The sequence below is a fragment of the Scylla paramamosain genome, chromosome 12 (assembly GCF_035594125.1).
Source record: "Scylla paramamosain isolate STU-SP2022 chromosome 12, ASM3559412v1, whole genome shotgun sequence".
NCBI classification, from domain to species: domain Eukaryota; kingdom Metazoa; phylum Arthropoda; class Malacostraca; order Decapoda; family Portunidae; genus Scylla; species Scylla paramamosain.
In genome coordinates this window covers 18,737,948-18,758,864 of record NC_087162.1, presented here as the reverse complement: position 1 = coordinate 18,758,864, position 20,917 = coordinate 18,737,948, and the positions used below count along the sequence as shown (strand labels likewise).

Sequence of the window (20,917 nt, the reverse complement as noted above, 5' to 3'; positions counted from 1 at the left end):
GGAGCTCAGTGAGTGGAGGTTCGACTTAGTCGGGTTCACAAGATTCACCTGAGAGATGATGTACGAATGGAGGAATGAGAGTATGTTATGATTGGAAAGGGGCATAAGACAGAGGAAACACTGGGAGGAGGCATAGCCCTACTCTATAAGAAAGAAAGGGGACTGAAAGTAGAGGAGATTGATGTGGGGGAGTGTACAGGTAGTGAGGATGTGCTTGCAGTCAGAGTGGAATGCATGGTTGGTCGTGGCAGACCAGAGAAGCTGGTACTGGTGATAGCGTACATGACTTTCATGGGTGAAAGAGCAGAGAGGGAAAATAGGAGGAAGTATGACATACTTAAGGAAGTTGTGTGAGAGCATGGAGAGGAGAGAGTGCTAGTTATGGTTGACATGAATGCACATGTGGAAATGCTGGGGGAACAGGTGAACAGGAATGGTGAAATGCTTGGGGAGTTTGTTGATGAACTGGAGCTGGAAAATCTGATTGTTACTTTGGCTGAGGGGCGTGTGACCTGGAGTGCAAGAGAGCAGGAATCGGCAATTGACTACATGTTGGTGAATGGAAGAATGCATGAAATTGTGTCACATATATGAATAGATGAGGATGGTTTGGTTGATATTGTGTCTGATCACAACATACTGGTTGTGGAGTGCTTGATGCAGGGTGAGAATGAAGTGAAAGTGGCAAGTAAGAAAAAGAAGTGGAGACTGAGAGATGTAGGGTGGGAGAACTTTCAGGTTGATCTGAGTGTGAGAAGCTGGGATGATGAAAGTGTGCATGACATGGAGCATCTGAATGAGAAACTGGATGAGGACGTGAGGGATGCTGCTGAGAAAAAGTTGAGAAAGTTGATGGTGTAGATAGGGTTTGTGAAAGTAGGTAGAAGAAAGAATGTATGTAAACCATGGTGGAATGATGAAATCAGAGTTTTTAGGAAGGAGCAAAAGAGAATGAGTAGACATTGTAAATGGCTGAGGAAAAAGAGGCATGAAAGCAATGAGGCAGAGAATGAGTACCAGAATGCATGGGCAGCATATGTGAAGCAGTAGCGGTTGACAAGATGAATGATAATGAATGCTAAAGTGAAGAGCAAAAGGAGTGTGATTCAATCTTTAAGGGAGAAAGGTACGAGTTCATGAGAGGAAAGAATATGTCAGGCAGTGTTGGTGTGGAGAGTCTGAAAGTTGATGGTGTAGTTATAACAGAGAAGGAGGGAATCAGGAAGGTAATCAAAGGGTTCTGGAAAGAAGTAGGTGGGGTAGGTGAGATGTTTAGTGTGAGAGAAGAATGTGTGACACTGAAAAGGAAGAATGCAGATGAAATGGATGAAAGAATCAGCAGGGAGGAAGTGGAGAGGTGTGTGAGAAGGCAGAAGAATGGCAAGGCAGCAGGTCTAGATGATATACCATATGAGCTCTACAAGAATGGTGGGGAGGTAGTGATTGATAGAATGACTGAATTATTCAACTGAGTGTGGGATGAAGAGAGAGTGCCAAGAAAGTGGAATGAGAACCAAGTATGTCTGTTGCATAAGGGAGGATTTAAGAGTAAGAATGAGTTGAAGAGCTACAGGCCAATTGCATTAGTGAATACAATAAAGTTTTCAGTTCAGTGTTGAATGAGAGACTGTGTAAATGGATTGAGTGTGTTGGGTGAAGAACAGAATGGATTTCGTGTGGATAGGAGAGCTAAGGACAATATGTTTGTGGTGAATGAAATGACTGAGAAGAAAAAGAAGGATGGGGTAAATTGTACTTAGGTTTTCTGGATATAGAGAAAGCTTATGATAGAGTGAACAGAGAAATGCTAGGTAGAGTCTTAGAAAAGACTGGATTGAGTGTAAGATAGTTAACATAGTGCAAAGTATGTATGTGGACACAAGAGCTAGATACAGACTAGGAGACATAGAAACAGAATGGGTGAGGATTGAGTGCAAAGATAGTTAACATAGTGCAAAGTATGTATGTGGACACAAGAGCTAGATACAGACTAGGAGACATAGAAACAGAATGGGTGAAGAGTGAGAGAGGAGTTAGGCAAGGCTGTATATTGTCACCAACCCTTTTTAGCCTGTATACAGAGGAGTTAGCAGCTAGAATGAGAAGAATGAATGTAGGGGTAAGTGTGGGATATGATAAAGTGTGTGTGCTTTTTTATGCAGATGATATAGTTGTTATGAATGAATCGGCAAATGAGCTCCAAAATTTGTTGGATGTTGTGGATGGGTATGGAAAAGACTTTAGAGTAAGGTTTAGCAGTGAGAAGGGCAAGGAAATGATTGTGAATAGGTCAGAGGATGAAAGTAATGTGGTATTGAGACTTGGAGAGAATGAGTTGAAATAGGTGCAAGAATACAAGTACTTAGGGATGTGGACGAGTCCTAGTGGGTGTGCAAAGGCAAAGAATGAAAAGATAAGTATGGTAAACCAGTGGGAAGGTCGATTGGGAAGGGCAGCAAGGATGAGAGCGAGTAAGTATGATGTGTTGAGAGAAGTGTGGAAGTGTGTGGCTGTGCCAAGTATAATGTATGATATGGATGTGATTGCATGGAATGCGAGTGAAACTGACAAGTTAAAAGTGGGCCAGAATAGAGTAGCAAGGATGGCACTGAGTGCACCAAGGTACACAGCAGTAGAAACCTTGAGAGGTGATATGGGATGAAGCACCTTTAGGGAAAGACTCTCAAAAACAACACTTAGGTACAAGATTAGGCTTGAGAGAATGGATGACGCAAGAATAGCAAGGAAGGTGCACCTGTGGAATGAAAGTGGAAGCAAATGGAGGAAGAGGTGAATGAGAATGACAGACAGGAATGGATTACAAGTTGTGTCGGCGATGAGAATGGCTGGGAGGAATCAAAATGAGCGTGAATGGGTGGTAACAAGAGGAGACAGAGTGGGAGCTGAGGCAGAGTGGGAGCTGAATGGGATGTGAGAAAATGGAAGAATGAGATAGACAAAGAAGTGAAATGTGTGGGACTGAATGAATGGAAGAATGAGATGGAAAGAAAGAAGACCCTGGAATGCTACAAGAAGAAAGGGGCCCTGAGGTATGAAAGGTGGTGTGATGGAAGCCTGGGTCTGAGTCCCGCAGCAGAGTGCCAGATTTGTGACATGGGAGAGGATGAGACGGTGGAACATGTGGTGCTGGAATGTGTGAAGTATGCCAGAGACAGGAATGAGATGTTGCAAGTGATACGGACTGAGTTAGGGCATGACAGGAATGAAAGAGTGGAGAAGACAGGAAAGGAGTGGATAGAAGGCAGAAGAAGGGCTGGGACTGTGTAGAGAGGCGAATGAAAGGATGAGTGAGGCGGTGAAAGAATTTCTGGAGAGAATGTGGTGTGCCAGATGTAAGAACAATTGGTGTAGAGGATGCTGTTCATTTCTCTTTGTTTCCCTTCTACAGGAGTTGCCGATCCAAAGGCCTGGCTTAGGAGTGATCCCAAGCCACCTGTACCATCAAGATCAAGACCAAGGGAGAAGAAGTCTGAGGTGCTGCCAGTATATGAATCACTTGCTGTCTGCAGCTGATTCAAAAGAGATATAGACAACTCATTGCAGTCTGTAGGATTGTGTGAAGATAAGAACTTCAGAGTAAATGAGATGAGTAAACTATGTACAAAGATTTTTGATAATAGGATTAATTAATATCTAGAATAGCTAGTTGCTTGATATTATGAATGATTTCAAGTAACTAAAGTTGCATGTTCCTGTGGATGGAAGAATAGATGAGATTTAGAATGAATGGAGCAAGAAAATGGTAGGGAAGAGCACAAGCTGCATTGCTGTAGGAGGGTTTTAGTTGTAATAACAACATTGTATGGGATGTAAACATGGAACATAGAAGCAAGATGGAAGAGGAGACTGAATATAATGGAAAAGTACCCAAGGATCATATATGAAACATAAGGAAGAGTTAAGAGTTTGTTCATTGAGTAGAAAGTGTTGTAAGTATGCACCTACAGAGAGGTTGATCGAAGAGCTAATGATGAAGAAAGTAACAACTGAATGCAGGCGCTTCAAGACCAAGGAGAAGACTGCAAATGTCACAAAGTGTCAGATACAAGAGGACTGTCTGTGGAACAAGTAGGAGAGGTTGTGTATGAAAAGGGTGGAGAGAAAGCATTTCTTGGTGTCAACAGGACATGGCCTAATAAAGGAACTTGGTGTAGATCTAATCACAGGGATAGTGACCAGGTCTATTATGATATAATATGGGTACACCAGTTTTGCTGTTGAGTCCTGATACACAGAGACCTTCATATAGAGAATGGTGAGACTTTCCCCTTCCTACCTGAAAACCGAAGGCCTGGTTCAATAGATTATCTTTTTTCCAAGATGCCAAGAAGCCCTCTGGCAGAGTTAATAGCCGCCAGTTTTTCGATAAACTTTTCATCAAAAACACATTTGGCTACACTGGTAAACTCAGAATTCATTGGTATACTATCTAGTCATTTTTTCTCACTACCCTTTCAGACAGCCAGTGGTGTGCAACAGGGAGGAATCCTGCCCCCTTACCTATATAATAAGCCTGCTTAAATTATCTGAATGGCACCCATCCTGATACACATATTGGTTGCCAGATATATAACGGGATCATCAATGCATTTGAGTTATTCAGATTATTTACTAGGTATAGTGTTGGCATTTAGTGCATATGCAATGTTTGACCTTCATTTGTGCCAGATGTATAGCAGTATCATTGGTATACAAAGCACCAACCCACAAAACATAACTCTTTGGGTCTGCACTCACATTTGTGAATATACTGTACATTCATACATTTGGGCACCTCATGCACCATGACCTGATGATGGCATCAGAGGGCAGACCACCTCAGTCGTAGAAAACATTACGGAATGTTCCAAAACTACCCCAGAGCCAGTGATGAAGCTGGAATCACATTCATGAGCCACTGTTACTCTATCGCGACTCGCTGTGGTCGGGGTAAAAAATAGCATTGCTCATTGCCTCCACCAAGTATTGAGTGGAAGACAAGAACAACACTGATATGTGTTCAGCATGAAGACCAGAGTAGAGCCATCTGAAAGATCCATCACCCAGCGAGATGTGTATAAAAACTCGAACGAGAAAATAGCCTCTCTCTCTCTCTCTCTCTCTCTCTCTCTCTCTCTCTCTCTCTCTCTCTCTCTCTCTCTCTCTCTCTCTCTCTCTCTCTCTCTCTTTACGGTTCCCGTGGAAGCTCGGTTGAGAAAATAACGGGCCCTGTGGAATAGTGAGAGTATAGTAACATCACCCGCTACTCCTGAACTCACCTCGCCTAAGCCGGACAGGCACCTTGTACGTGTCCCTTGGGCCGCCTCGTACCCCTCCGGGACTGCCGCTCGTGTCCTGCTCACTCTCCGACCCACCGTGGGCCTCCCCCTCCTCCTCCTCTTCCACCTCCTTCTTGCCTGCACGCCGCACGCCGCCACGCACACAGGAGATGGGCAGAGTCTGCTGGCTGGAGATGCACGCGATCTCTGCAACACGAGACAGTAAGTAAGACTTCTTCAAAAGTCACCGAGGGGAGCTGTGGATGTGGAAACAGTGCAAGCATTACCGTGAGTAAGACAGCCATCACAGCCACATGCAAGCAGGCAAACCGTGCACGCCTGTGACCAAGCGACGTGAATCTCCGCACAGGGCGGTGGCAGCAGGCGTGTGGCAGTGGGCGGGGGAGGGCGTCGAGAGAGGGAGCAAGAGACTGTTCATAACATCATGAAGCTTTGTTGGCGTGAGGCATAGCCATTCCCGGGCACAGCGACAAATAAATATATGCACTATTTTTTTTTTTTTTTTTTTTTGCCGGTGGGGCTTGATGGGAAACTATAGAGGAGGAGGAGGAGGGGAGGGCATAAAATTTGGCTGAGGTAGTAGATGGGAGGAGCGCGGTGACAGTAATCACCACGTGATGAGCTACGAGACGGGAGAAGAGGGCTGGGAAAAGAGGGGAGGGTCACGTCAGGAGGGAAGGGGATGGGGGGCTGTGGTGGGGGTGAGGTGAGGTCTTACCCACGGAGGCACCTGCTGCTGATCCGCCGCCCCCATCACGCCGCCTTCCGCCCAAGAGGGAGGCAGCGGAGGCCCTCTGCGGGGCTGGCTGGCCCTCGAAACATTCTTGGTGGCCAAAGGTGTGAAACTGTAATGTGTAGTCGAGGGTGCCCCTCCCCGCCGAGCCCGGAGGCACAGTGGTCCCCGGGGGCATGCTGAAGGTGGCGTAGGGGCAGATCTCGTACGGCTCGTCCACTGCCGGGCGAGACGAGGCGGCGGTGAGGCGAGAGGAGCGAGGAGCGGGGCAAGGGGGGGAGGGCGGGAGGAAGGAAGGACACGAAGGGATGGAGGAAAAGGAACACTGGTCGCTAAAAATAAATAAAAAGAAAACTAATGAATAAGAAATTAAATAAAAATAAAAATAAATCCAATAAATACACATTAAAACCCGACTAAAGTGAGTCACAAATCACCATAGTGGGTCGGAAAGTCCACTAATTTCCTATTGACTGCAGGAGACTGGTGCAGGATGACCATGAGCCGCCCAGTGTGTTAAGGCAGTGCATCTGTATTACGCAGTGTGCTGTATGAATACACTATAAACCACCCGTAGCAGGGGTTGATTCGTCAGGTCCTTTTCATAAAATAAAACCATTGTAGATTAAAGAAAGTAAGTTATATGCAATTCACGAAACGAACTTCGCATTTTTTTTTTTTTTTCTTTGATCCGTAATCTGAGACCAGTTTAATTTTGGTTGCCAAGAATACGCGCCCATCTCAACGTTTCAGTGTTGATTTGATTTGATGGCGCCGCAACATAACGTTTCGGTGTCTTATCTGTGTTACATTTAAAAGGATCTGATGGGTCTTAAAGGGTATTTTCATGATTCTAGTGATAGTTTAACAATGAACAATAGGAAAACACATGAAAACCCGATTATCAAGTGCGGCATTCAAAAGTAATCTTATGAGACCAAAGGGTTTAAAAACATGGGCCATGATGTCAGTCCTCTTGGATGTCTGGCATGAGGACAAGGTCAAAACCACCTCGCAATAAAGAACAAACCAGCAAACAAGTCAGACAAATGAACAAAAGTTACACTCAGAAGAAAATAAAGTCACGCATAATCAAACTTAATCAGTCACGACCTAGAAGGACGAGGACGATAAGGAGGAGTGGGTGAGTGAGTACAACGGAACACAGCTGAAGCCACAACGAAGCACAACTTCCACAGAAAGGGAAGCAAAGTAATAAAAAGAAATATGTATGCAAATCACTAACAAAACGCAGAAAACTTGATAATGATCGCGAGTTCTGAGTTAAAATTTTGTCTGCACAAATACAAAAATGAACAGTGAGGTGGTGATAATAATGGCAACACTAGTTGAGGCATAACATGAACGTGAAGTGAAGTGAAGGGGAAGACAGAGACAGATCGACAAGACACAGACAGACAGACAGAAGGGCGGACAGAGAGGCTTGGTTAACACGTAAGCTAAGAGAAGCAAACACGTAGTATGAATGAGGGACTAGGAAAGGCACACAGAGACAAGCGCACCACACTTAAAAATGGGACTTAACTACATAATTGGTAGTTTACAAAGAGTGGTTTTAACAATAAACACACACACACACACACACACACCTCTTAGTTACGATTATGGCAATAGTTATAAAATCAATACTGACATTAGTGTAGTTAGCAGTTACAGCAGCAGCACCAATTAAGGCCTTTTAAGTACCATTAGTAGCAGCAATTTAGCATTTAGCATTTACATTATCAAAACGTATTAGTGGCGGTCGTTAGGAGAGAACCAAGAGGATGAGGACAATGGCAGCTTGAACGGTACCGGAGTAAGCCTCGTCGTGCTTGCTGCGGGGACCGGGCGGGGGCGACAGCTGCTCCTGACTGTCGTTGTGGTGGTTTTGAATCTCGGCCAGAGAACGACTGTATGTATTGCCGTTACTGTTTCCTCCTCCTCCGCCGCTGCTGCCACTATTTGTATCCGCACCTTTCATGAACTGCGCACGCCTGGAGGAAGACAATATAAAAGACCTGTTTATAAATCCATGTTATGAATAATTGCATACACACCACACACACACACACACACACACACACTTATAAAAATTACGACACTACATGCGAGTCTAGCGTCATTTGTTGGAATAATTTTTATCTGAAGTGACGTCTATGAGAAAAGTACTCTAAAAAGCAAATAAATGTATAAATCAAAAGTATGGAATAATTTGAACACTACTTAAAAGTGAACGCAGCGTGGGAGGTTGAGCTGTCATCTTTATCCCAAGCAAACATGCGCAATCCAAAGAATCTCCAGAGAGAAAATAGAATAAAAAGTGGACGTGTGTATAAATCAAAGCTATGAATAATTACAACACACAACACTGAAGCAAACAATAAAAATGATGCGTAACATGGAAGTCGAACTCTGTTGTAATTTTTCCTCCCTGAAGCAAGCAAGGTTAATCCACAGTAACACCTTGGAGAAAAATTATATTAAAGACGGTCATGTCCAAAAACCAAAGCAGTGAATAATTACACCACGCATCACTACTAAAGAAAAAAAAAAAAGAAGACAAGACAATCGGCTTTTTCATCTGCAGTATTTTTTTTTTCTTTTTAGTTTAAGCGATGAAAACAAATGAAATTCACAGACATTTACGAAACTACAAAAAAAAAATATAAAAAACACGATATATAACACTCGTAAAAAAAAAAAAAAGTGTGTGTGTGTGTGTGTGTGTGTGTGTGTTTCTTTTTCCTTGACTTCTTTAACGAGAACAGTGGCGTTTCTTACCCTCGGGAGACCAGGAGACCCACACAGAGGAGCAGGGCGAGGGTACAAGCCACCCCGGAAACCACTGGCGCCAGGATGTGGGGGTCCAGGTACAGCGGGGAGCCCAGCCGATCCACCACCTCCACCACGGACTCTGGCGCGAGGGTAGCTGCGGGGACGCCGAGGGGACAGAGGTGAGGAATTACTGCTTGCTTAGGTAATCTTGGTAATTGTTTTTTTTTTTTTTTTATCCGGACATTTTTTTTTTTTCGTCTTGGCTTTGCTTTGTTATACTGATTTGTGTAGCATTCTCTCTCTCTCTCTCTCTCTCTCTCTCTCTCTCTCTCTCTCTCTGTGTGTGCCCCTGTGTGTGTGTGTGTGTGTGTGTGTGTGTGTGTGTGTGTGTGTGTGTGTGTGTGTGTGTGTGTGTGTGTGTGTGTGTGTGTGTGTGTGTGGCAGGGGTGGATGGAGGGCGAAAGAACCATGGTGATTATCCCAACTCCTCTCACATCCGTATTTTTCACTCTTTCTACCAAAATTCCACAGAAACCTTTGCTTACCGGTAAAGAGCCGCTCCTTTCCTGGCATTACCACCATTTTTCTTTTACACCTCCACTGACACTTTTAGGTACCCGTAAAACCTTCACGTAAAGTAGTAAATGCCAGCAGCAGTCCTCTCTCTCCACCCTTGAAATGTAATGGTGACGAGCATTTCTAAAAACTAAATATATCGGTAATTAATGACCCCTAATCCTTATCACACTTGGTTAGTTACACACACAGTTAGTCCTTTGACTGGTATGGTCGTCTTCCGTTAAGCCTTCCAGCACTGCAAAAATAGTTGCGTGGAGACACCGGAGATCAGAGAGAGAAAATAGGTTAATTACGTCTTTTTATTGATACGGAAATAGACAGGTCAGCTCATCTCCGCCTACACGCTCGCCCGAGTCTCAGCGCGTGATCAGTGACCTGGGACTGACGTCACAGGCTGGAGGGGTCAAGGTCTTGGCGACATCTATTCTTTAGCTGAAGAGCGAGACCTTATGGTGTTTACCACCCATGACGTCGGCAGCACCACGCTCCAAAGTTTACCCGTGATCAAAATTTCCTAGGGGAGACTGTTGGGAAGACTTTTTAAGTCTCTGGCCTTGATTTACGAGAGCTTGGCACATAAATAACATGTTATTAGTTATAGGTATTGGAGAGGAAAAGTTGTTTTGAAGTAAAGGTTTGTGGCGTTAGATCTAGTTTAAAAATCTTCACCATTGTCACTTTTTTTTTTTCAATCCTGGCAACATATAATCGGATAAATAGTAATCTGGAGGGTAATCAAAATTGAATCAGCGTTTGCCCATGAGCCGACAGAGACCCGCATTTATGAATAAGCCGTTAACAACAAATCGATCACTCTCTCTCGAACTCCAGTCAAGCAAACAACCATCTCTCCAGTCCGGCCAATCACCTTCCGGTGTTAACTCGGATCACTGGCTACTCACCCAACACACGCACAGCAAAGCACTTACATTACATTGGACGCCATACATATGCACCTACAGCATAAATATTTAACTTCAAATCACAAACAATACTATTGACCGGAAGTACCGTAACGACCGTACTCACACCACCACCACGCTGCACCCAGGGAAGCTGTTGCCGGTCCGTCAACCAGTATCGGTCGCTTCTTCAAGTCTTTAAAAATTTCGGTAAAAAATTCTGGTAATAATCTATATTTTTTTCCCCGACACTGCCACGAAACTTACGCGTTTCTAAAGGTTCCCGAGGAGGTTTAGAGGAAAAGGATGAACATTAAGGATGAAGAGAGTCTGCATGGTTACCGTATTTTATACTGCAGGAACACACCCACAAGCACGTAGTCAAGCTAAACTTCACGCACTTAAGTCGCAAGCAAGCATAAAATGCACGGATTATAAGCTTCATAAAGAAAACAAATGAAAGCACTCAGGTAAGCACCAAGGACCGACACACACACACACACACACACACACACACTTTCCAGATAGACCAAAAGATCACTGACATCCATTACCAGAGGAAGTGAATTGCGTAGTGATTTCACAAGGAAAAAACATGATAATTTGACATTAAAAGACGGGACACTACAAGCTTAATTAACCCTGTCCTGCCAATGAACAACATTCTGAAACACTTGTAGCCGCACCTCACTACTTTCAAAAGGCTCTAGTCTGCCTACGTTCGTAGTTAAAATGAGACGGGCTTTTAAGGATGTTTTTACGGTTCTAGCGACTAATTAACAAGATTTCTACAATATTAACAAGAGAAACCCTCTTGGAAAGCTGGCTATTTATCTCTATGACCTTTGAAACTGGTCGTGGTGAGACAGCAAAGCGTTTCTGAATACGGATCAATATACAAATGAGTAAATAGAAATACGAAACTACACACACACACACACACCTCCAGTCAGCGAGGCAGTTGCAACATCATAAGCAGCACTCGTGGACCCAGCGGTGTTGTAAGCAGTGACACGCAGCTGGTACCACGTGAGAGGCGCCAGGTCCCCCAAGGTGTAGGAGTCCGTGTCGCCAGCCAGGTGGGAGGCGGCGGCGGTGAAGGAATTCTCGGAGTGAGCGCGATACTCCACCATCCAGCGGGTGATGGGACAGCCGCCTGAGGGCCACGTGTACAGCTGCAGCGTCACCGAGGAGGAGTTGACGCTGACAAGGTCCTGGTGGCGTGGCTGGCGGGGCGCTGCGAGGCGGCAAGGAGAGGACAGGGTGTTTGTTAGTGGAGGAACGAGAGGAAGGTAAAAGGGAGGCGAGATGGAAAATGGAAGGAGTGGGTGAGACATAAGGGTAGAGACATAAGGGTAATCAGGATGGGAGGAAAGTAAGGACGGTTAGGAAGGGGAAGGATGGAAGGATGGTTAGGAAAAGGGAGCAAAAGGATGGAAAGATGGTTAAGAGTTAGTGTAGGTAAGTTAGGATAGAGAGGAATGGAAGGGGAAGGGTAAGGTTAGGAAGGAGAAAGAAAGGAGTGATTGAGGGAGAGGAGAGAGATTTGGTAGGTCAAAGGGTGAAGAATGGAAGGAAGAAGGAAAGTGACAAGATGAACAGTGTGGTAAAAAGAAAAGAATTGCAAGGAACGGGAAGAAGGAAGATAGAGAAAAAGATCGGAGGAGGAGAGAAGGTAGGTAAGTGGAACAAGGCAGTTAAGGGGGTGAGAGACGTGGGGAAGAATAAAAATGCAAAGAGCTGGTAAGGGGCGGAAATTTTGCTCAGGCTCATTAATTGAACTTCACTCACTCCATCTCATTAATCTATAAACAAGCGAGCAATTTTCCGTGTGACAACTCAGCTCCGGCCTTTGTCAGCCACGACCCAGTTCACTAGCGGGAGCAGGCCAACTATTAACATTCCGCATCCACCACGAACACGCAAGGCTTACCACATGTTTGCTGGTTTGGTGCTTGAAATCTGTACACATAATTTGCAGTGCTCTGTGTTTCTAATACATCACCATTGCAGAGAAAACGACACACACAGACAAAGGCCCCTTGCACGCGTCTGCACGTCTCCTCAGTCCACCACTCGCCTTTCTACTGATAGGGAGCCACGAGACTGAAGCAACGTCTCGTCTAAGGCTTCAGGTTCATTGTTTCTTACGTGGGTCTCAGAGATGAATTTTCAACGTTTTAAGTTCCCAGTAAGACTACTCCATTTTGGTGTAGTACGTATCAGAATAAGCAGGATCATCATTGACGCTGCTAATGTGCATGCAATGTCATCCAAGACCTCCGTGGCACCAGACGCCTACAGCAGATGGCCCGTGACGATAGAGTTCGGAGCTTTTGAACTCTGGAGAATCTACGTGTGCAGTGTTGCCAAAGTCCATACAGCACGTACAGTATATGTAAATAAACTGCCTATTTCTGTACTAATGTGTTTATAAGTTTACTCATGAAATCAACTTAGTCACTGTTCATACTGAAAGAGAAAGCAGGATGCAATAATACCATAACCATACATATGAGAGATGAGGAGCGCAGGAGCGGCAGCATTCAGGTAGGGGCAATTATAAACACATTCCCGCTGCGGCTACCGTGGTGGCAAACAATTATTTCAAGCTGGTTTGCACGATATATTGCGCTGTGATTATGTTTGCTCGTTATGATGGAGCTGCATTGCGCCAAAAACTGCCGGATTCATGATGTACGCACAGATTCCATGAAATTCCGTTATAGCTGATTCCTCTGCCTCCTCCTCTCTCATAGTCCGTCATTGGGTGGTTGCCGCGTCCAGACTACCATCATCATTATTTCTACAGTCCCCTCACCATTCCTTCTGCCACTATTGCACACCATCATCGAGTCATTACTAATCGAACTTGAACTGATTACACTAAAGATTATTATCATCATCACATACCAGTCAATCAACTAATCAGTCTATCAAATACGTCACAAAAACCATACGTGAAAAAATTACCACCATCATGACTACCAAAACACTAACACCACCACCACACACCACCACATGCCACCACCAGCCCCTTCCCTACCCCACCACATCACCGCCACCACTATCACACTACCACATACCACCACCACCATTAACACACCATCACCACCACCTTCACTACCACCACCACCACCACACACCTGCGCCTCGTGTCCTGGTCTTCACGGTACGCGACGCCTTGCCGTGGCCCACCAGGTTGCGCGCGGCGACCTGCAGGTGATAGGTGGAGCCGCAGCGGAGTTTCTGCAAGACATGACTCGCCTCCCCGGGCTCCACCGCCTCTTCCTGCCACTCCCCTCCCTCCAGACGGTAGCGGATGATGTAGCCTGCGAGGTAGTACAAGACAGGAGTGGTATTACAAAAAGGAACACAAAGAAGGTACAAACAGAAAGAGCGAAAAAAAGGTCAACTGAGACGCCAGTACCAAAGGAAAGATCAAGAGGATTATCCAATATTATCTGTCTCTTAGTATTACTTTTATAGCTACTTGTTATTTTAATACACTTTGAGCTCTCATGCTATCTATTTTCAATTTGTCCAGTTCTCAAAAGTGATTTTCCCTTTTCTTTAATGTAAGAGGGATACTTGCCAAGGGCAACAAAAATTATAAATAAAAAAATGCCCACCAAGATGCCAATCCCTAATAAAGATAAAAAAAAAAAAAGCGCTTTACTCTCTCACCACGACTATTTTCAAAGGCCACAGAGATAGCTAGTCAGGTTCTCAAGAGTGTTTCTCTAGCTAATGATCTAAAAAACCTTATTAATCTGTCACTAGAACCATAACAACACCCTTAAACCCGCGTCACTTCATCTAGAGCCTTTTGAAAGTAGTGGAGGTGCACTGCGGAAGTGTTTCAGAATATGATCCTCTCTTTCTCTCACCAGTGATGGGCTTCCCTCCGTCGCCCGCTGTGTGCCAGGAGATGTGGATTGTGGTTTCAGTAGAGTATTGCACGCGAAGGGTGGGCGGCGGGGGCGTCTCCACCACCCGCACCGACCACTGCGCCTCGTCCCGCCCGCTGGGGTTGTGAGCGTGGCAGGTGTAGTTACCGGAGGCCTCGGAAGTGACGGCGGGCAGGTGCAGCGAGTGGTCCGGCAGTGTCTGGGAGGTGGTGAGGAAATGATGGGGAGAGAGTGAGAGAAGGAATTGATGATTGGATGAATGGTAAATGGAAAGGTATTATTGTGGTTGTTTTGTTGTTTTGACTGTTTTGTTTGTTTGCTTGTAGTTTTTGTTTGTTTGTTTACTTATTTGGTTGCTTTTTAAATTAGTTCTTGTTTGGGTTTAATCGTGATATGTTTATTTTATTTGTTCTTGCTAGTGTTTTTGTTGGTGGTGGTGGTCTCTCTCTCTCTCTCTCTCTCTCTCTCTCTCTCTCTCTCTCTCTCTCTCTCTCTCTCTCTCTCTCTCTCTCTCTCTCTCTCTCTCTCTCATACACACACACACACACACACACACACACACACACACACACACACACACACACACGAATGCACAATACAAAAAAAAAAACAAGAAAGGAAAAGAAAAAAATTCCAACACATATTCTGCAAAATAACCAAACCCAACCTAAATTAACTTCACCTAATCTAACTTAACCTAACCTCACCTCACCTGCGAGTTGGGGATAGTGTCGCGGCCCAGGTGTGTCCAGGTGACGAGGGGCGCGGAGTGACCCACCACGGAGCAGGGGAGAGTGAGCGGCGCCCCTGCCTTCACTTCCACCGCCTGGCCGAACGACTTGATTCTGGCGGCCACTGAGGGACCGAGGGGCGCGAGGGGCGAGGGGAAAAGAGATGTGAGGATGTATTTGCTTTGCTGTGTTTGAAACCTTGAGCGAGAGAGGGTGGGAGTGGTGGAGAAAATGTGGATGGGAGGGAGAAAGGGGAGGAGAAGAGAACGGAAAGGAAGAGAAGAGAAGAGAAGAGAAGAGAAGAGAAGAGAAGAGAGAGAGAGAGAGAGAGAGAGAGAGAGAGAGAGAGAGAGAGAGAGAGAGAGAGAGGCAAATGAAGACAGCGCCAAACAGAGACCCAGAGAGATACGATACGATACGATACACTTATTAGCCTCATAGTTCTAAGTACATAATACATAGTGTGATATTCAACTATCAAGTCCGTTGAGGCGAGGCTCTTTTATAGACCTGTTCTTATCACATTTGTATACAGTTAAGCCGTACAAGGTCGGATTAAATGCCTAGGAGTTAGATAATTAAGTTAAACTACGTAAATACATATTATTCGTCACATTAACCAGAAACTAAAGCAAGAGACAGAAACAGAAACAGGTGACACCACGTCTTACCTGTGGCGGCGGGGGCCTGGGACACCACCCTGGAGGCGCCGCCCTCGCCCACGCGGGTTGAGGCCTTCACCCACATCTCGTACCGGGCATGGGCGTCCAGACCCTCCACCTCGCGGCTCACCTCACCCCACGCCGGCCTGCTGGCTGTGGCGCCTCCCTCCACTGGCACCACCACTGTTTGAAGGGCCTGCTGGTGGTGATGGTGACGGTGGTGGTGGTAGTGGTGGTAGTGGTGGTGATAGTGGTAGTCGTGGTAGTGGTGGTGGTGGTGCATGAGAGATGTGGTGGGGAGAGAAGAAAGGGATTTGCATTGTTGTTGTTTAAAATATCACTGATTTACTGTATACTTGAACATTTTTCTTCTTAGCTTCCGGTGAAACCACGAATAATTTTGTTTTCTATCTGGTTATTTTCTTTTCATACTGGATTGTCTTTTACCTCAACTTCTTGTGACAAAATGCTTCAAGGGAAAGGTGTCAAGACACGTTCATATCTAAAAGTGGAAAACCTGATTCGAATTTGTTTTCCTACGATTTTTTAAGGAGAAGCAATGAGGAGTTTTCTATTTACTTTTTTTTTTTTTTTTTTAGTTTTATAGCATTTGGTCAGCCTCCTTAACACGTGGAAAATCATAATAAGTGTTAAGTCTATATTTGGGTTCTCTCTCTCTCTCTCTCTCTCTCTCTCTCTCTCTCTCTCTCTCTCTCTCTCTCTCTCTCTCTCTCTCCATACGACCTAAGGCAGCATTCAAGGAGAAACAGGATGCAGACTCCGCACACACACACACACACACACACACACGGGAGAGACCAAGTCCACTCTGTGCCTGCAGCGTGTGTGTTAATAAGTTATAACGCTCCACTTCCTTCCTGGTTTTACTGAGGAGCGTCACTGACAAGAACCATCTTTTGTATGTTTTCCTTAAGCAAGACAGCCTTTTTTTTTTTTTATTCTTAACATGTAAGTTCCTTTTCCTTTGTTTTATTTATTTATTTATTTCATTTTATTTTTTCATTATTGTCATTATTATTTTTTTTTCTTTTTTTACGTTTTTACTCGTTTCATACAAGGACTGCCAAGAGTAGACCTGATGGCTTCTTGCAGCTTCTCTTATTTTCTTACGTTATCTAACATAGCGCTGAGTCAAGTTTCAGTATCTGCATTTGAAACACACACTTCATACTCATTCAAATGCTAAAACACATATCCCAGCAAGAGAAGATTAAAAAAAAAAAAAGAAAAAATATATATGCTCGTCTTCCCATCACAACAAAACTTCAGTCAAGTACAACACCACAAGTCCCAGTATCTGTAGTATCTCAAACACATACAGTTCATCAAAATCACATGTCAAACACGAATATCCAACAAAAGAAGGTAAGAGAGAGAGAGAGAGAGAGAGAGAGAGAGAGAGAGAGAGAGAGAGAGAGAGAGAGAGAAACGCTTGTCTTCCTTTCACCAAAAACAAAAACTTCAATCAACCACAAGAAACCTTTAGCACCCATGTCCTACTTCTGTCTTTCCCTCTCTCTCTCTCTCTCTCCCTTTTCTCTCCCTTCGTGTTCTCTCTCCACCCTCCCCTGCAGTACATACCCTGTGGGCGTTAAGTGGACGGTAATAGAGGGTGTAGTGCTCCAGGATACCGTTGGGACGCTCGGGAGGCAGCCACGACACCACGATGGAGTGAGGGCCTGCTGGGAGGGCGCGGATGGCAGCTGGCGGCCCGGGAACTGCAAGGAGCGAGGAATGACAGAGTTAATGAGTGACTGAAATTAATAAAAGGTGTTAGAGGTAAAGGGTAGAAATAAGGGTAATACACAGAAAAATAATGCAAATAAACATACATAAGAGAAGGTTACTAAAGAAATTAAGGATCTGCATTAGAAAATAATACAAATTAACGTAATTCAGATAGTGTTACTACATAAATAAAAGTACTACATTGCAAGATAATATAAATATAATTCAGAGAGGGTTACTAAAGAACTTAAGGTACAGCACAGGAAAATAAAACAAAAAATATATAATTCAGAGAGTTACTACAAAGATTAAGGTATTGAATAAGAAAATAATACAAATAAACACGATTCAGAGAGGCTTAACCAAAAAAAAAAAAAATAAGCACAGTACTGAAGAGTTTTAAATTACCAGAAAAGGGAAACGGAAGGATGGGGAGTTTGGATTACGTGTATTGCAAAAAAAGGATAAGGAAATAAAAATGATGCGAAAGGATGGAAAGGGATAAAAAGTAGATTCGTACTCCTCATGTATTAGGCAAAGTTGTCATGGTGCATCCTCCTCCTCCTCCTCCTCCTCCTCCTCCTCCTCGATACTTTCTCCCGCTACAAGCAGGGACCACATGGCAGCTTACGATACAAAGTTTAAACAGTAACAGATCGGGGGCGGCAAATGGAGGAAGTTTACAAGCTGCTATTCCGTCTCTCTCTCTCTCTCTCTCTCTCTCTCTCTCTCTCTCTCTCTCTCTCTCTCTCTCTCTCTCTCTCTCTCTCAACGCACTTTATTGTCCTGTCTCCTTTCCTTCTTATCTATTCTGCATCCATCATACTCGTATTTTCCCTGCTCCCTCCTCTCTCTCTCTCTCTCTCTCTCTCTCTCTCTCTCTCTCTCTCTCTCTCTCTCTCTCTCTCTCTCTCTCTCTGTTTCCTCTATTGTAAAAATAAATTTGTTTGTCTTTTCTTTTTATCATATGATATTTTGTATTTATTTGTACTATTATTTCACATTTTTTATCATTTTGCTTTATTTTTAGTATACATACTATATTTTGTTTGTCTTATTTTTTTCTTTTCTCTTTCTTATATATTGTACTATACTTTATTTTGTAATAATTTTGTATCGTTCTTTATTAACCTTGCCTAAAAAAAAAGGTTCCACTTGAAGAAAACTAACTGGTATACTAATACTACTGATGGATAAATGCTCCACACATTTCAAATATTTCAAATGTTTTACTCACCGTCCTGAAGAGTGGCGCAGTGGATGGAAGCGGAAACCACCCCGTCCCCTGCCCCCGTGTAGGCCAGCACCCGCACGCTGTAGTTGGTGTAGCGCCCCAGACCCTGCAGGCTCGTCTCCAGGTTCGTGGTGCGCTTCACGTCCACGGCGTTGGAACCTGTGAGTGTGGAGAGCAAGGGGGTGACGGGGCGGGGAGGAGAAGCGTGGTGTGGAAGCGATGGTGGTTAACGTTGGGGATTGGTGGTGTGGGTGATAGTGGTGGTGTGGGTATTTGTGGTGTTGATGGTGGTAATAGTGCTAGTGGTGGTGGTGGTGGTGGTGGTTGTGGCAGTAACAGAAGCAGTGACATAGCAGGGTAAGTCTCTCTCTCTCTCTCTCTCTCTCTCTCTCTCTCTCTCTCTCTCTCTGCCATCTCCTGCTTCTCCTTCTCCACCAAATCCCACTACCACAACAACAACAACAACAACAATAACAACAACAACAACTACCAACACCACTACCAACTCCACCACCAACTCCACCACCATCACACCACCACCATGATCACTACCTCTTTCTCTGCCTCACCTTCGATGTTGGAGGTGCGCTTGTAGAATACCTTGTATCCCTGCACCGGCCCGTTGGACAGGTTGAGAGGGAGCGGGTTCCAGCGCACCCTCAGAGCCTGCGAGGACAGCGGGTCACACTCGATCCCGTCTGGGGCTGCTGAGGGGACTGCAGAGGAGGAGGAGGAGGATATGATTAGTGTCTGTGTGTGTGTGTGTGTGTGTGTGTGTGTGTGTGTGTGTGTGTGTGTGTGTGTGTGTGTGTGTGTGTGTGTGTGTGTGTGTGTGTGTGTGTACGAGAGGCTCTGGTCAAAGTTAACAAATAGGCAAAAAAAAAATACTCACTGAAAAAAAGGCCCAAAAAAAAAACAAAAACAAAAGGTATATTGAAAAAGAGCCTACTGCAAAAAACAGGCCTACTGAAAAAAATACCCATTGAAAAAAGTTATGTGTGTGTGTGTGTGTGTGTGTGTGTGTGTGTGTGTGTGTGTGTGTGTGTGTGTGTGTGTGTTACGTCACTGTACGATATCAAGTACCCGTATAAACAACACTGAACAAATAAATATACATCGGTAAAAGATAACAATATATAATAGTACACGAATAAGCAGCACAAACTTAAATCACCTTCCATACACTTCATAAGCTCTGAAAAAAAAAAAAAAAAATAAGACATTTAATTTCACTCATTTGGATCCCGTTGAAAAGCACTTTAGGAACTGAGAGAGAGAGAGAGAGAGAGAGAGAGAGAGAGAGAGAGAGAGAGAGAGAGAGAGAGAGAGAGAGAGAGAGAGAGAGAGAAATCACAACACGTCACCTACCTCCCTGTGCTGTCGTGACGGTGACGGGCTGGGCAGGGGGACCCGAGCCGACCTGGTTGACGGCCCTCACTGTGACGCTGTAGGCGGTGTAGTGACGCAGCCCCTCCACCTTGGCCGTCATGGCGCCTCCCCGCACACTCTTCCACCGGTACTCCCCCTCATCGCCCCCCACGGAAGCCTCCCTGAAGCCCACCTGGTACCCTGTGACCTCCCCTGGGCTGAGATGCGCTGCTGGGGTCTGGCGGGACGGGGGAGAGTGGAGAGGTGAGAGAGAGAGAGAGAGAGAGAGAGAGAGAGAGAGAGAGAGAGAGAGAGAGAGAGAGAGAGAGAGAGAGAGAGAGTGTATGTATGTATGTACATCTATGTATATATTTGCATTGTATTAACCTGTCTGTATTTACCTATTTCCTTTTTTTACAGAACTGAGTCAAGCCCGTATGTAATGTTTTTTTTTTTTTTTTCATACCAAATTAATGTTTTCTTGAAATTTACCATATCCTATTTGTCCTGCACGCCACTTCCCCTTGTAATTCATTTCATTGGTCTATTGCTCTGTTTGGTACTTCCTCTTCTAAGTATCTTGCTGAGTCTCTTTAACGTGTGTGTGTGTGTGTGTGTGTGTGTACTGGTGTGTAGCCGTGCGTAAGTGTCATGTACAGTACAGGTAAGGAATCAAAAGCCAGTTGTCGATGGAGTCTTTCACACCTGCCACGTGAGGGAGATCGAGGCTTGCTGGCGGGCGTGAGCGCGGAGGTGGGTGGGCGGGGCGGAGGGCGGCTCCTGCAGGGTGGTGATGCTGAGGGTCGGGGAGGGAGAGGAGGCACCCCGCACGTTCACTGCCAGCACCTGCATGTGGTATGTGCGACCCGGGGACAAACCCTGTGGTAAAGAAAGTGAAAATGAAAATGTAAATGAAAAAATAACACAACATCAAAACGCTGCACCGTCTCTTTTATTCCATCTTTTTTTT

General features: G+C 44.8%; 1 protein-coding gene across 7 annotated transcripts in view; it reads right to left on the bottom strand.

Moving 5' to 3' along the window:
* The window catches only part of LOC135105812 (cell adhesion molecule Dscam1-like), a 41,610-nt gene that overhangs the window by 14,792 nt on the left and 5,901 nt on the right, over positions 1-20,917 (bottom strand). For 3 of the 7 annotated variants that reach the window (XM_064014389.1, XM_064014392.1, XM_064014387.1), the window contains exons 3-16: positions 20,653-20,826; positions 19,948-20,185; positions 19,149-19,295; positions 18,583-18,738; positions 17,199-17,335; positions 15,606-15,795; positions 14,916-15,058; positions 14,183-14,402; positions 13,439-13,624; positions 11,236-11,529; positions 8,818-8,965; positions 7,849-8,030; positions 6,019-6,252; positions 5,280-5,486 (exon numbers count right to left, since the gene is read on the bottom strand). In XM_064014389.1, coding sequence (XP_063870459.1) covers positions 5,280-5,486; positions 6,019-6,252; positions 7,849-8,030; positions 8,818-8,965; positions 11,236-11,529; positions 13,439-13,624; positions 14,183-14,402; positions 14,916-15,058; positions 15,606-15,795; positions 17,199-17,335; positions 18,583-18,738; positions 19,149-19,295; positions 19,948-20,185; positions 20,653-20,799 — 2,629 coding nt within the window. In that variant the 5' untranslated portion in view covers positions 20,800-20,826. Of the gene's footprint in view, positions 1-5,279; positions 5,487-6,018; positions 6,366-7,848; positions 8,031-8,817; positions 8,966-11,235; positions 11,530-13,438; positions 13,625-14,182; positions 14,403-14,915; positions 15,059-15,605; positions 15,796-17,198; positions 17,336-18,582; positions 18,739-19,148; positions 19,296-19,947; positions 20,186-20,652; positions 20,827-20,917 lie in introns of all 7 variants that reach the window. The other 4 variants (XM_064014391.1, XM_064014390.1, XM_064014388.1 and 1 more) reach the window with 3 other exon arrangements.